Source organism: Podarcis muralis, chromosome 9, assembly GCF_964188315.1.
Source record: "Podarcis muralis chromosome 9, rPodMur119.hap1.1, whole genome shotgun sequence".
Taxonomy (NCBI): domain Eukaryota; kingdom Metazoa; phylum Chordata; class Lepidosauria; order Squamata; family Lacertidae; genus Podarcis; species Podarcis muralis.
In genome coordinates this window covers 39,033,183-39,047,214 of record NC_135663.1, presented here as the reverse complement: position 1 = coordinate 39,047,214, position 14,032 = coordinate 39,033,183, and the positions used below count along the sequence as shown (strand labels likewise).

The window sequence follows — 14,032 nt, the reverse complement described above, 5'->3', positions numbered from 1 at the left end:
CACTAGAACAATTTGAAAATCCTTTTCTCAAATGCAAATGATTTTAATATGGAAATGCATGGTCCTGGGGATGCTAGCATAACATAAAAAACCCCTGTTAAGGTCTAGTTCCCTTTTGTATTTTGCTCTATGTCCTTTCTTCCTGAGCAGGGTCTACATAAAAGCCAGAGGAAACCAAATGTTTGCAGCAAATAAATTGACTAGTTGTAGGGTATTAATAATTCAAGAGTAAATCTATATGGCCTTGAAATTCAAAGTCAAATTGGACTTGGGTACTTACTCAGCTTTAATAAATGAGAAGCCCACGTGCAAAGAGAAATTATCCTCTCCTTCACATAATGAATGTATACTCAATCTCATAGCCACTGTTAATGCAGCCCCAAATATTACCAAATACATAAGTTGTTGTTTTTAAGTATAAATGCTTCTTTCCCCACCTGAATATTTACATATCTTCTGTAAGAGAATACAGAGATGTTAAAAAGATACTTACTGGGGGGTTTCCCCCCAGAGATCTCCATTAACATGGTGTTATTTTGTTCCCTTCCATCCATAGATATTTGTGTGAGAGAGATATCCCTTCTTTACTGAGAAGTGGAAATAACAGCCTACCCGTTGCCTGAATTTTAGAATAAACCCACACGAAGGCAATGTAAAGTTAAAACCATTTTGTTTATTATTTATTATTATTATTACTGTTTTGAACAAGTCAGTTTAGGGAAAGGGGGAGGACGCATGATCTGACTTGGCACTGAAATACATTTAGCATCAGTAAACTTTTCGTGTGTGTCTGGGGGCTTTCTGTTCGGTTCTCTTCCCCCATCCCTTTCTTTCAAAAGAAAAAAAAAAGTACATATAGTTAAATAATTCTGGTTTCTCCCCCTCCCCCACTTCGTGACAACATTCAGGCAGACGAACGAGAGAAAGAGAAAAGCGGGGGGCGAACGAATGACATACACTTAATATGGGGAGTGGAGAGGGAAGAGAAAAATGAAATGTACCTCGGGTTTCGTTTGGCTGTCCTAAAGTCCCGCCGCTGTTTTTTAAGTGTCTTTTTAATTTATTTATATTTTTTTTTTAAAAAAAGGAGAGAGGGAGAGCGCCGGTGCCCGCTGCTAGGCTTGGAGTCCTTTTTGCGCTTTGGTGGGGAGTGGATGCCCGCTGCTCCCCGTTCCTCTTCTTGCTTTTAAATAAGAGTTTTGTCTTAAATTCGGGTTCCGCGCAGTCTTTCGATTTCTGCCCCTCTTTCTCCCGGCCTTTTCCAACCCCCTCCCCCCCCCCCGCCCGTCCTCTATAGCTTGTCGAGGCTCTTGGGGTTGGTGAGGATCTCCCTGGCCAGGCGCCAGGTCTGCTTGGCGGCGCTCTCGAGGGCCGAGTGGGGCTTGCCTTGGAAGAGGTCGAGGTTGGGCAGGAAGTAGTGCGGGCAGCGCCGGCACTGCAGGCACGAGATGAGCTGCAGCAGGATGCCGTTGAGCCGGTCGCCCAGGCACGCCTCGTCCCAGTCGGTCTCCCGCGGGTGCTTCTCGCACTCGTAGAGCAGCAGCGTCTTCATGTGGTAGTTGTTGAGCGGCTGGCCGGGCAGCTCGAGGTGGCGGTCGCGCAGCGTCTTGAGCACCGACAGGCACTTGTTGCGGCAGCCGCCCAGCAGCAGGCGGTTCTCGGCCTCGCCGAACTGCAGCACCCAGGCGTCGCTCTCGGCCGAGCTCTGCTTGCCCGTCAGCGAGTAGCACTCCTTGGAGAGCAGGTTGAAGCCCTCCGCCTTCACCTCGGCCACGCGGTTGGGCCCCGGCCAGGGGATGTGCGGCAGCGGCCACTGCGCCGCGCTGCGCGGCCAGATGCCCGTGCACTTGAAGGCGGGCGTGATCTGCACCACGTAGCGCTCCCGGATGCGCAGCTTCACCTCGCTGGTGTCGGCGATCATCTTGACCACGTCGCGGTAGCTGCACTTGTCCACCGCCTGCGCCACCAGCGTCTGGAAGCGCGAGCGGATCTTGCGCGCCGACAGGTAGCCCGAGGCCGTGATGAACTCGACCCAGAGCGACATGCTGCGCTTGCGGCCGTCGCTCAGCTTGAGCACGGCGCAGCCGGGCAGCGAGCCGTCGTCGACGAAGTTGAAGACGCCCATCTGGTTGAGGTAGAGCACCACCTCGAACTCGGTGGGCGAGATGACCTCCAGGCCCTCGTAGCGCGCGTCGATCTCGCTCAGCGAGCTGATGAAGCGCGGCTCCTGCACCTCCACCTCCTTGAGCACGTCGGACACCACCTTGCACACCTCGCGGATGGTCTTGGCGATGGCCGCCTTACGCGCCTGGCAGCGCTCCGTGTAGTACTTGTTCAGCTGGTAGACCAGCTTGGCCTGCGCCGCGATCATGTTGGGGCACACGTCCGGGCTGTACACCGGGCTCTCGCAGTACGTGGACGGATCCAACGCCGCCGCCGCGCGCGCCCGCGCACGCCAAGCCTGCTCCAGACGAGCACCGCAGCGCCAGTGGGCAGCACCGGGCAGCACCACCACCCCCGGCGGGCAGGCGGGCGGGTGGGGGGAGGCGGCAGCAGCAGCCCGCTTCCTCGGGCGGCAAAGTTTGGCGGCCGGCTCCTTTCCTTGTTCACATTGGAGCTGCGCGCAGCCGCCGGAGAGGGCTTCAGTCCTTCATGGGGAAACTTCTCTCGCACTCGCGCAACTTGGCTTCCAGCGGGAAAGAAGCGATCGGCGGCCAAGGAGAAAACGGCGGCGATGAGGGAGAGCTTGCGCCCGCTGCCCAGAAGCAGAAATCCGCTCTCTTTCTCCCTCTTTCTCCTCTCTTTCTCTCTGGCACCGGCGCTTCTGGCCGCCTCCTTCCTCTGACAGGGAGGCGGCGGCGGCGATGATCGCTTCTTGGAGGCCTGGTCCGAAGAAGCCACCGGAGTGGAAACCTATTGCTGCCGGGCGCCCCTGCTTCTTATTTCTTTATTATTAAACACAAGCCAGTGAAAGCGCGTTGTGATCATTTCTTCCCTCGGTTCGATTTTGTTTACAGGCGAATCTCTCTTTGGAAACGTATCTTCTCTTGGAGCAGTGGCAAGGTTGGCGAGTTGAGCTTCTTTGCGCGCGCGCTGGTGTGTGTGTGTGTGTGTGTGTGTGTGTGTGTGTGTGTGTGTAGTTTTCCGCTTTCCAGGATTTCGCCCCCCCCTACTCCTCCTGTTTTCCGCTTCCTTCCCCCTCCCACCTTTGGAATTGGATGCAGCCGCTCTGGTTACTTTCCTGCGCCTCTCCCGGCCTGGACGTCTGGAGGTCTCTGGGTTTGCGGAGAGTGTTGTTTAGTTTATGAATGGTCCGAAGGTCCTTCCGAACGGAGGCGGAGCTCCGGAATCCTACAATCGCGGGCCGAGCTGTCAGAGGGCCAGCCAATCGCAGGGCCGGGCGGTGTGCACGTTCTGCTGCTGGGCCCGCCACTACTGCGTATTGTATTGGGAGTGGGGCGGGGGAGAGAAGGGGACGACGCTGGAGAGATGCTTGAGGCACATGCACAGATTGCGCGCACGCACACACATATGTGGCAAACAAACATGAAGCTCCCTTTCCCTGGAAAGCCAGGGAGGAAGAGCCATAGCCCCTATAAGAACGATTCCATGCAGCAATTTGGCGGGAATTAAATATTGCCATGAAACACACCACGGCAAGCGCTCTGGCAAGATCTTTGCGCGTTTTGCAGTGACGTTCAAGATCAAGGTGTACCTGCACGAACTGAAGCGCCGAGGGTGGTGCGTGCGGGTGTGTAAAATTCGCTTCCCCACACAGACTATCTCTAGTAACGTTGAAGTATTGGAGGGCAAGGGGGGGGGAGTAAAATAAAAAAGGGGGAATGTTCAGTACTTCTGTGCAAGCATAAATCTTCTGTAGCTGCTCCGCAGACCCAACATTAGTGAAAGTGAGACAGTTATTGGAACGGAATAGTACACCTTGTTTTACAACCCTAAATGAGGGTTCTACTTAAAAGTTATAAATCCTGCGCCATGCAGCTGGCCTGTTGTTGTGAGATCATATGTACCCGCTGTATAAAAGGTCTAATATTCCATTTACTTGCGCGGGGAGGCAGGAAGAAACTCTGCATTTTGGAGAGTTTCGGCATATACACAGTTCGGTGTTTACGAAAGTAACAGGAATCTTCCCTTCAGCCCCAGCGGATTTCGGCTGTTGAGATTTTGTGTGCACGCAATCGCGTATTTCTCTGTGTTAAGATAGACACCAGCCGCAGCTTAATCGTTTACATTTAATTGGTAATAATTGCTGAAGTGTCAAATCTTCTCGATCCTCAGTATTTGTGCGGGTGAGGAAAACAGTAAAAACTGAGACAGCGGCCCTTTCCCTCCCAAATTTAAATATTCTTATAGATCTCTTACAGAATCTTAATAAATAATCCGCTTCGCTAACAGTTTGCATTTCTTGAAGCCTTTTGCTTTAATTGTGTGATGAGACGGGCTTTTGTTGGTTTGTTTTTTTAACATGGACAAGTGCGCTTCTTTTCCCTTTTTAATCGTGTCTGTCATTCCGTTGTTGTTGATGATGATGATGATGATGATACATCTCGTGCAATGCTTCAAGTCAGCAATTATATTCCAGCCTCTGGGAAGCGAACTACGAACTCCGCTGCATATTGCTCTCACGGCCAGAAAGAAGACCATGGCGAGCCTCGCCTTATCTCTTCTCCTCGGTCCCCCCGCCCCGCCAACTCCCAGCCTTTCTAAATTGAATGTGATATTTGCCCACAGGGCTTTTGTGGATATATTCCACGTGCCAGGGAATAGTCAAGTTCCCCGTAGGCTCAACAGTTGCTTGGAACAGGTGTGTGTCCCTTGCCTTCTCCTGTCCCGTCGGCCGGATCCTCCTCCTCTCCGAAACAGGCTCCATCCACGTTGCCTGCCGGATGCCTGCCTCGGGCGAGGAAAGAGAACCGACCGAAGCAGAGGAGGCTAGATATCTTGGAGGGAAGATGCCACTGCCGCTGAGGCGGTGGAAACAAGCCGTCGCGGGACAACGGTGGAGACAAGCAAATCTAGGCAAGAAGAATTCCCTCTCCAATCAATGCCTCCCGTCGCAACCAGGAAGGCTGACGCTGCTTTGGAGGAAACAGTTTTCGGCTGCAACTCTGAAGGCACTTACAAGGGAGTAAGCCCCATCGACTACCGGGCGGCTGACTTGAGTCAACTTGCTTTGGCCGGCTGCGGTCCTGCCACCTGGTCGCACTGACCGTGATGGGGAAGGCTTATACTTCCAAGCTCCAGGATTGTTTTCAACATGTATGCTCCCATCCTAAACAATGTCCTTAACTTAGATACTCGATTCTGAGAGATGTTAGGAGATTGTTCGAGGTCGGAGCACCTGGGGAGGATAGAGGAGGACGTGACACGTGTGTGTGTGTGTGTGTGTGTCGCCTTCTGTTTGCTTCTCCGCGGAACTGGCGAGAGCGCAAGAAAGAGCCCAGTTGCCCAGAAACAATCAACTTCAAGGGCAGACGAGGCGATGGTGTCGCTGCTCAGTTTCGTCCTCGCCGTGGCGCCCAGTATTCTCAAAATTGCTCACGTATTTTGAGAACTGGAGGTGGCGGTGGAGCTGCTGTCCTGGAGCAGCAATCGCACAACTGCACGCCCCGCTCCATTTCTAGGTCTTTGTCGCTAGCCAGCCAGACTCTTGCTTGGCAACCACTTACTTCGCTGCCCCCTTGCTTGGCGGTGTCCCCTCTGGGGCCCGTTCACATTGACGTCGGAGAAACCCACGTCCATCCTTCTTCGCCCTCGACCGGCTGCCGAGACGCGCCCAGGGCGCGCGGAACCCCGATTTCGGCGAGTCAGCTTACAAAGCGACTCCCCTGGGTCAGGGCTGCCGCCCAGGTGACCCTAAAAAGGGAAAGAAAGGCTGCCTGCACGGACTGGGCAATTCCCTCCGTGAGCTGAGGGCTCCAGCCTGGCACCAAGCGCCCTTTCTCTCCGTGGGCAGGTTTGCGGCCCGGAGGGAAGGCTCCGAGCTTCCTCACCTCCCTCCTCCTCCTCCTCCTCGTTTTGATTTTCCAAACAATTCGTTTACCATCTCTCTCTCTCTTTTTCTTTCTTTCTTTCCACTATTCCCCTCCACCCCCCCCCCCCCACCACCACCCCACCAGACTGAGGTCGACGCTCTAGTAAATAATAAATCAGTTTGAAACAAAAGCCGCTTCGGATTTATGGCCCGGAGCGCTAATTAGAAACATCATTTGAGCAATAAACTTAAACACTTTCTAGCAAATAACGCCGGCGAAAAAGCCTGCGCCTCGCCTTCTGCGGCTGCCTTGGCTGCTTGCGAGAGAGCAGCAGCAGCGTTCTCGTCTGTGGCGGAATTTGCTTTTCCCCCCTTCTTCGAGGGGAAGGATGGGGGTGGGTGGGAAGAGAGGGCTGAATAATTGAAAGCATGTTGTTGTTATTTTTTTTTCTTCTGTTGGGGGGTGGGAGAAGCGGAAGATCCGAGGCGAGCCTGCCATGGAAGAGCCCCTGTCACTTCACCTTGGCTGTCTGGGAGTCAAGGAGTCCATCAGCAGCTCCTTGATGGGGTATTAAAGCGAAGTGGCAGCCCCTCCAGGAGCAGGAGATACTGTATTCTATTAAAAGGACCCAGAGAGAGAGAGAGTCAGAGAGACTGTCTGGGAGGGGAAGCTCTCAAGGCTAAAAGCCACTTGAAGGCTTCAGCCCGATTGATCTGTATTCTCCCGTTATAATCCGTCTCATCATACTTGAGTTAATGAGGCAGGGGAGGGGGGTGGGGTGATCTGATGGGCCTTGACAAATTCATTAGGGAGGCTGCGGGACATTTTATTTGACTGTTAAACATCGTGTTTGTTTGGTTTAGGCAGTGCCAACATCAGCACGCCGCTGCCTGGAGCAAGGAAGAGCGAGGTTGTTAGCAGAGGGCTTCTCCAAAGGAGGCTTTGCATGGGGAGAGTCTTGCTCTTTTCTTGGCTTGCCCCGCTGGCTCCCCTTGCCTTCTCCCAGGGATCCTTTTCCTCTCTTTTTGTTTTTTGCGCTGCTGCTAAAACAGGTTAAGAATGGGTAGGTATAATCACTGGCATTTAATTGGCATGAATGAACTGCGAGGGAGAGCTTCCTTTTTTTCTGTTCAGGGAGTGAGTGTGTGAGAGAGAGCTTGTGCATTTACAGGAAAACAGCTTAGTTTGAAAGTGGGTCGTTTTTACACATCTGGAATAAAGAAAATGGGAGATGGGGAACTAGGGTGGTCTTTCTGTAGCTAGAGTAAACTGGAAATAGTAAAAAAAACAAAAACAAAAACGCAGAGCTTGACAGCCACTCAACTTTTTATTGGCTTTTAATTTTATTTTTATGCAATTGCTTTGTGAGTCCTTCTGCTTAGACAAGCTAACATTTCTGTGGGCTATTTCTAAGGAACTTCTGGAAGAGGATTGACATGAGACCATGGACCTCTTTGGCACATTTTCTTGTCTGCTTTTGAATTTTCAAGAGTTTCAGACCCTCTGTAATCATGGATGATGAGACATGTCTTTTTGTGTGTGACTGGGCTCTGAAATAAATAAATAAATAAATTGAATGGTTATTATGTATCTCTGGAAGCCCATAATTAATAAATGCCATCGGTTTACTTTAAATCCATTTTAAGGACAACGGCGTGAAATGTATCCTACAGTCAACTTAATTTTTCAGTTCATCTTAAATTTTTTCAGGCGATATTTTAACCAAGTTAGCTAAACATTCTTTGTGGCAGAATTCTGTGCTTCCATTTATAGAAGAACAGTCTGGGAAAAGAACTAATGCCCTTTGCCTGTCATTTTCATACATTCCTGCTCTGCTGATGAAGCTTGAACTGCTGCAGGGAATGTTTGAATTTGAAAAGAAATGATTCAGGAGTGGATGTTGTGTTCCTCAACAGCAAAAATAAGTCAATGGGTAAAGTAAATGCATCTGGAGGAATGACAGCTATAATCCTGTTTACATTTCCAGGATCTTTTCTTTATAAATTTGTGGGCGGATTTTTATTTTGCCTTTTTCTCTTCTGTTTGAGAGCTTAGTGTTGTAAATTGTCCTGTGGTGTGTACTTCCTTTATGTCTCTGAAGAAAGGGTTCCTTTTACTTAATTACTACAGAGCTTATACATTTTTAAAGAGCAATACTTGTATCTTAATTTTGTTTAGAAGGTTGAAAGGCACAAGAGTTAACTAACACATAAATGGCTATCTAGTGATTTACAAGGCTGTATTTGGTGTGTAAGTTTTTTCTCCTTCCTCCATCCACTTCAGCTACTGCTCCCCAAGAGTGGCCTTTCCTCTTATTTCTTATTTTCTAGATGCATGTAAAGGTATACGTCAGAAAAGGGAAAGCTGCTTTGATTTTTTTGGGCAGTATCACAATTACTTTTATAATTCACTGTAATAGTTCCCAGTGTGTTCATTTAACAACTTTATGATCTAAACCACTTTACTTGGAAGAGAGTTTTATTGAAATTAGCAGAACTTGCATGGAACCATGGTTTGAATCTGTTCATGAATGCATTGATGCATATGCATATATTTATATTTATTTGTTGCATTTACCGTCTCACCTTTTTCTCCAGGGAGCTTAAGGTGGTGTACATGGTTCTCCCTCCCCTCATTTAATCCCCTCCCCGCCACAACCCTGTGAAGTAGGTTTTGCTGAGAGGCAGTAACTAGCCCAAGGTCACTGAAGCGAGCGCTTCATAGCTGAGTGGGGATGTGAACCCTGGTCTCCTAGGTCCTAGTCCCCCACTGTTACTGAAGTAGTTCAGAATATGAGAAGACTAACTTTAGTTGTATGATCTGTATTGTTTTATTGGTACTGTTGCTGCAGGTTTGTCATGTCCTTTGGCGAGAACAATAAACTTATACTGAAATAGGAACGATCCATTGCTGAGACAAGCAGCTACTAGAACCGAACAGCACAGCAGTAGTGGAACTTTAGTTGTATCAAAGGCAAATAAAAATGATTTTTTTCCTGCTGCTTTTAGAATGTTGCAATTGTACTAGAAAAAAGTTGATTTTATTGATTATGGTGAGGTTATATATATCTATGCTTCATATTTATAATTTATTGAATCATTCAAGGTGGCCCTCTGCAATTCAGCTAATCTGCAAAATCTAATTTTAAATTCCCTAATCTATTTGAACCAAATTGGGTTCCAGTTGCCCCCTTTCTATAGCATTGCCTGCTGTCAATTCATTGTATGCATTGAATATGTGGATTATGGATCTCCTGAGGTTTTCTGGTGACTTTAGACAGCAGAAAATGTAGATGATATTTTACAAGCAATTGCAGTGACACATGTTGAACGTGCTGTTTGTAGTTTAAAACCATTTCAATATATTTTTAGTAAATTTGTCATGGCCTCATTTTGGCATTTTCCAACCATACTCTATGAGAATCCTATTTCCACAAGAAGGAAGGATATGCAATCCTTGTGATTTGAGTTTTGGCATAGACAGTCTCAGCTGTAATAAGTAGCATTTATAGCAAGACACTTATTTAAACCCTAACTTTAAAACCTTCACATCCCTGGTTGAAGTTCAATGTCATTTGTTTGTGAAGTGATATAAAACTGTGATGTCACTTTTGAAAAATACACTGTGTGTCAACCTCAGTTTTCTGGTTGCTGTTCCATAAAACCTCTTATAGCTTTAATATTTGCAAAGGAAACAATGAGTCAGTCAATGGAGATTGCAAGTATGTTTTTCCAACACTAAACATTGGAAATCATTTTCTAAGTTACCTTTCCTAAAGGTGATGGAACTACACAGTATCTTCTCTAACATGTGATACAAAAATTATCCATTGTGAGAAACAAAGTTTAATAAAAAATGGCGGATTAGGTGTTGAAGGCCCACTGAGTGATGAAAGAAGAATACCTTTTCGCATGAATAAAATACAGAAGCTGTATGTGCCAGTATAGCTGAAATAACATTTGGCGAACAAAGGATTGGTGGTAACTTTTCTCCCTCAACATTCTGAAACTAGGATGTAAAACAGCTGTCTCAGGCTATGTATGCCCTGGTTATACCTGTCTGTTTCTTCTCTGTGTCTCTCATCCCCTGCCCCACACTCCAAATCTTCTTTTATTATCTTTGGATTCTATGGAGTCTTGTTTTCTAGCTGGCTTTGTCTACAGCAAAACGCTGGGTTGGTGTGTTTAAATCTGCCATGGATAGAGCAAAAAACCTTTTGATCTATGACTATGGCTGTTTCCAAATGATTTGCTTGCTGGGACTGGACACTGTCCATGCCCTTTCTCTTCCCTATCTGATAGGCACAAACAAAGGATGTGACATGCTACCAGATGCATAGTTAATCATCACTTTAGGCCTGGAAAAGGGGGAGAAAGAAGGAAAGATGCACCCAGGCTCAATTAAATCTACTATTCTTGTATTTACTGTGCACTGCAATACATCACTGTGATAAGCACTTTTTTATTTTAATGTGAAAGTCAAGCATATGCTTCACTTTCTCCTCCTTTGAAATCAGTAGAACTTAAGAAGCACTTAACTTTGGTGGAATCGCGCCTTCTGTGCTTATGAATGCAGGCCTGCAATCAATTAAATTCTGTAATATTACAGAAATTATACCAGAATTCGGTTATTGGCTTGTTAAATTCATATCCTACTAAATGGTGAAACAGTCTAAAAACAAACAAACAAGTGGCACAATACGGACCGAAAAGCCACAGCTGCAATACACAGTAGATCATCCTTGCCTCCAAGCATGTTGCAGTTCACAGGAGAGGAACATAAATCACCAAAGGAGTGTACTGCAGGTTTCACCGTGGGCCATGATCTATCAAGCTGCAGTGGGGTGGGAAGGAGAATACAGGAGACTGATGAACTCAGCATTGCTACACATGTTTTGCTCTTTTCTAACACTAGGGCATGGTCCTAGAAATTCATATTCCAACTCAGTTGCCTTGGGATAATTTTTCTAGCACAGTCCTAAGATCTCTCCTTAATCTGCAGCTCCTCACCTAGATCTGACTTTGTTCAACACTTTCGTATTTTTTATTTTTGTACATACATGAGCACAGAGGTTCAATATGCTCGATAGCACAGAGGCTTCTTAACTTAGGAGGTGAGGCATTGAATAGCTGCCCCCTGGTATTATGTCAGATGGGGAAAAGGAGTAATCAGCACATGTTCTGCATCCAGATATATATATCTGCTTCTTCCAACTCCTGATGTACTTAGGCACCTGATTGCCTTCACAGTATGCCCTCTGTGTGTCATTTGGATGATGAGAGGGCTTGGACTATGCCCAGTCTTTTCATGAAACCACTAGCATGTTTAACTATTTGGGTATGGATTACAAACTTAGTTTATATTATTACAGTATTTACATATTCAGTAATACTCCTTTTTTAACTTCTGCTTCTTTAGCTTTCAAAGTTTATTGACATTCCAGTTCATAATGGTGGCTATTGGGTTAGATCAGCAAAGAAAAGCAAGATTTTTGGTAAAGACATTTCAGGCGCTCCATAAATAATTTCCTTAAAGTGCATGGCTATTGGTACTGAGCAAGGTTGAGAACTGAACTGCCAAAAAACTACTCATAATGTTTGCAATGTGAAATAGTGCTACTATTTTTTAATTTAAATTTTCAGTATAATTAAACTGTAGATGGAAAAGTTTAAATATATTTACTGCCAGCATCTTTGAACATGCCAAAACATTTACGTGAACAACTACAGCTTCGATTACAAGATTCACTACTGATACAAGTCTTTCAAGGAAAAATGGGTAATTAGGAGAACATCTCTTCATGTTCTAAGGCATTATACTTCTGAATACCAGTTCCTAGGCACAAACAGGTGAATATTATAGCCTGCAAGAATCCTCTTGGTCATTGCAGGAAACAAAATTCTGGATTAGATGGGAGTTTTGTATCATCCTACAGGGTTTGTATTCTGACTATGCAATTAGTGGGCAGGGCAGAGCTGGGTTCTTCCTTTGCTTTTACTAAATCATACTGTTTTTAATATGATCATAGATGATATGCTTTGTTTTTAATGAATGAAGTGTTCCTAATTTGTTACTAATCCTGAGCTAAGAGAGTTAGAGATCACATTTTTAAAAAGCATAAATATAGTATATACCATCTAGAGGCTAAAAATATATATAATTGTATTATTTGTAATTCTGTTTGAATTAGGCATGTGTGCAGACTTATTCTGGTGTCCTGTCTCTGTTAATTTAGGAAACCAACCCCTCTCGAACTCTGAACTGTACAGAATAGTTAAGCAATGAAAGTTGGAAGCCCATCATTAATGACCATTTATTATAGTGCAATCTTGGGATAAGATTATTATGTAGTTTGTCGACTTCCAAAATGCAGACTTGGAAGAAAGGAACTTGAAGTAGTTAATACATTTGTGAATTTATGTTTTATCTTGCTTCACTTGAAAATTTATGAGGAGGGCAACTAAGGGTTGCTTAAGTTGTGTGTTCCAGGGCTTGCCCCCACTGATAACACCCTTGTTGGCGTGAAAGTGCAATGCAAATTATGACAGTTACAACCTTCTGTTTTGTTTAACCTGTCACTGAATTTCCTGACTCAGTGCGGAGGGCAATGGTGTGTTCAGCTAGTCCATATTCACCTAAACTTAAAAGGTCAGGTTTCTACAGGCAAGCCTAGTCAGAGCTTAATTGATGAGGAGGGCAGGAAGACAGAATTTACTGTTCTGTTGGCTAGTTTCATATCGTTAGGTTGTCCTGAAAGCATCAGGCAGTCACAGCCCCTTTCATGTAAGTGCTGACCCTAGACAGGAGCTGACAATCAAAGGAGGCAGCCACAGGAACCAGTGCAAGTATGCTATTGATTTTTCAGTTAGGTCTAAGTAGTTTGTAGTATGGGTAATGGGCGACAGAGGCAGGTATGTCATTATCAATGAGCTCCAGAACAGTAGCGACAACCTTCCCTCATATTTCCTTCAACACTGACAGTATGCATCCAGAAGTGGTCAATAAATTGCCCAACCTTTTACTGACAAGTGACTTGGACAGGCTGGGGGTTGGGAACCAAAGAGCTAAACTTCTTCCCCTGAACTTGACGTGGAAGCCTAGGAGGAGGGAAGGAGAGGGAGAGGATCTTAGAGTCAGCACTTGCAGTTTATTAGCCTAAATCCTTTATGGAGCAGATGTAATAACACTGGCAATGAATTCCAGTATCTCTCTGCAGATGACATTAATTTGTCATGCCATTTTGTGCTTTCCAGAATATCAAACACTAAATGGAGAACAATAATTTAAATAGGTTGTTTTTCACATAAAAATACAATATGTGGGAGTAGTTAGGGTTTTTTAAATAGAACCCCCCCCCCCCAATATAATAACTATATATTGCATAAATGTTATGTTGTCCTATTATTTATTTGGCTAGTCTCTGATAATAGTTATTTGCATTATTGTCCTTAGGACCTGATTTCAGAACACTGTACATAGTACAGTGTTTTAAATGTCTGTCACTGCATTCTTTAAATCCAATCTGTTAGGTGAGATCCCTGCCAAATAAATGTGCTTTGGTTCCTGTTATAAACTAAGGATGCAATCCTAAACACACTTCCTAGGGAATAAGCCATTTTGAATACAATAGTGAGACTTGCTTCTGGAGAAAAATGCATAGGATTGCACTGATAGTCACATATTCAAAAAATTATATGTGTGCATGCGCACACACCACACACACACAAAGAGAGAGATGAATATTGCTTTTTCAGTTTATTAGGATAGCAGAAGGTAATGGGGTTGACAAGTCAAACTTTTGTAACTGACTATTGGATTTTAAAGAGGAAAGGCAATTCAAGTTTATGCCACAGTTCACAAATTAAATGCTTGTAAAAGTACACTGTAAACACTGGCTTGATTGAGAAGTTTAACATTCTTATAATTACAATGTTGTATTAAAATAATTTTCAGTGGTTACTCTTTAATCTTCTTTTTCCAAATATTGTCACATCACTTAAGTAATGTCAGTTATATCATTTGTTTTCAAAAGTCAAGAT

At 45.4% G+C, this 14,032-nt stretch overlaps 2 protein-coding genes across 8 annotated transcripts in view; one reads left to right on the top strand and one right to left on the bottom strand.

The window, feature by feature from the left end:
* Positions 1–14,032, top strand: part of LRBA (LPS responsive beige-like anchor protein) — a 359,792-nt gene that overhangs the window by 208,407 nt on the left and 137,353 nt on the right. Inside the window, exon 1 of one of the 7 annotated variants that reach the window (XM_028742872.2) lies at positions 7,861–7,926. The exons of the other annotated variants lie outside the window; for them this stretch is intronic. Within the exon in view, the coding sequence (XP_028598705.2) occupies positions 7,876–7,926 (51 nt within the window). The 5' untranslated portion in view covers positions 7,861–7,875. Of the gene's footprint in view, positions 1–7,860; positions 7,927–14,032 lie in introns of those variants that run through there. 7 annotated transcript variants of the gene reach the window in all.
* Positions 654–3,368, bottom strand: MAB21L2 (mab-21 like 2). Its single transcript, XM_028742874.2, has one exon. It carries the CDS (start codon positions 2,369–2,371, stop codon positions 1,292–1,294), a length of 1,080 nt encoding a protein of 359 aa, XP_028598707.1. The 5' UTR covers positions 2,372–3,368; the 3' UTR covers positions 654–1,291.

What these genes read in the sequence shown, in the direction of transcription:
- MAB21L2 (XM_028742874.2), bottom strand. Translation starts at nt 2,371, where the DNA reads ATGATCGCGGCGCAGGCCAAGCTGGTCTACCAGCTGAACAAGTACTAC.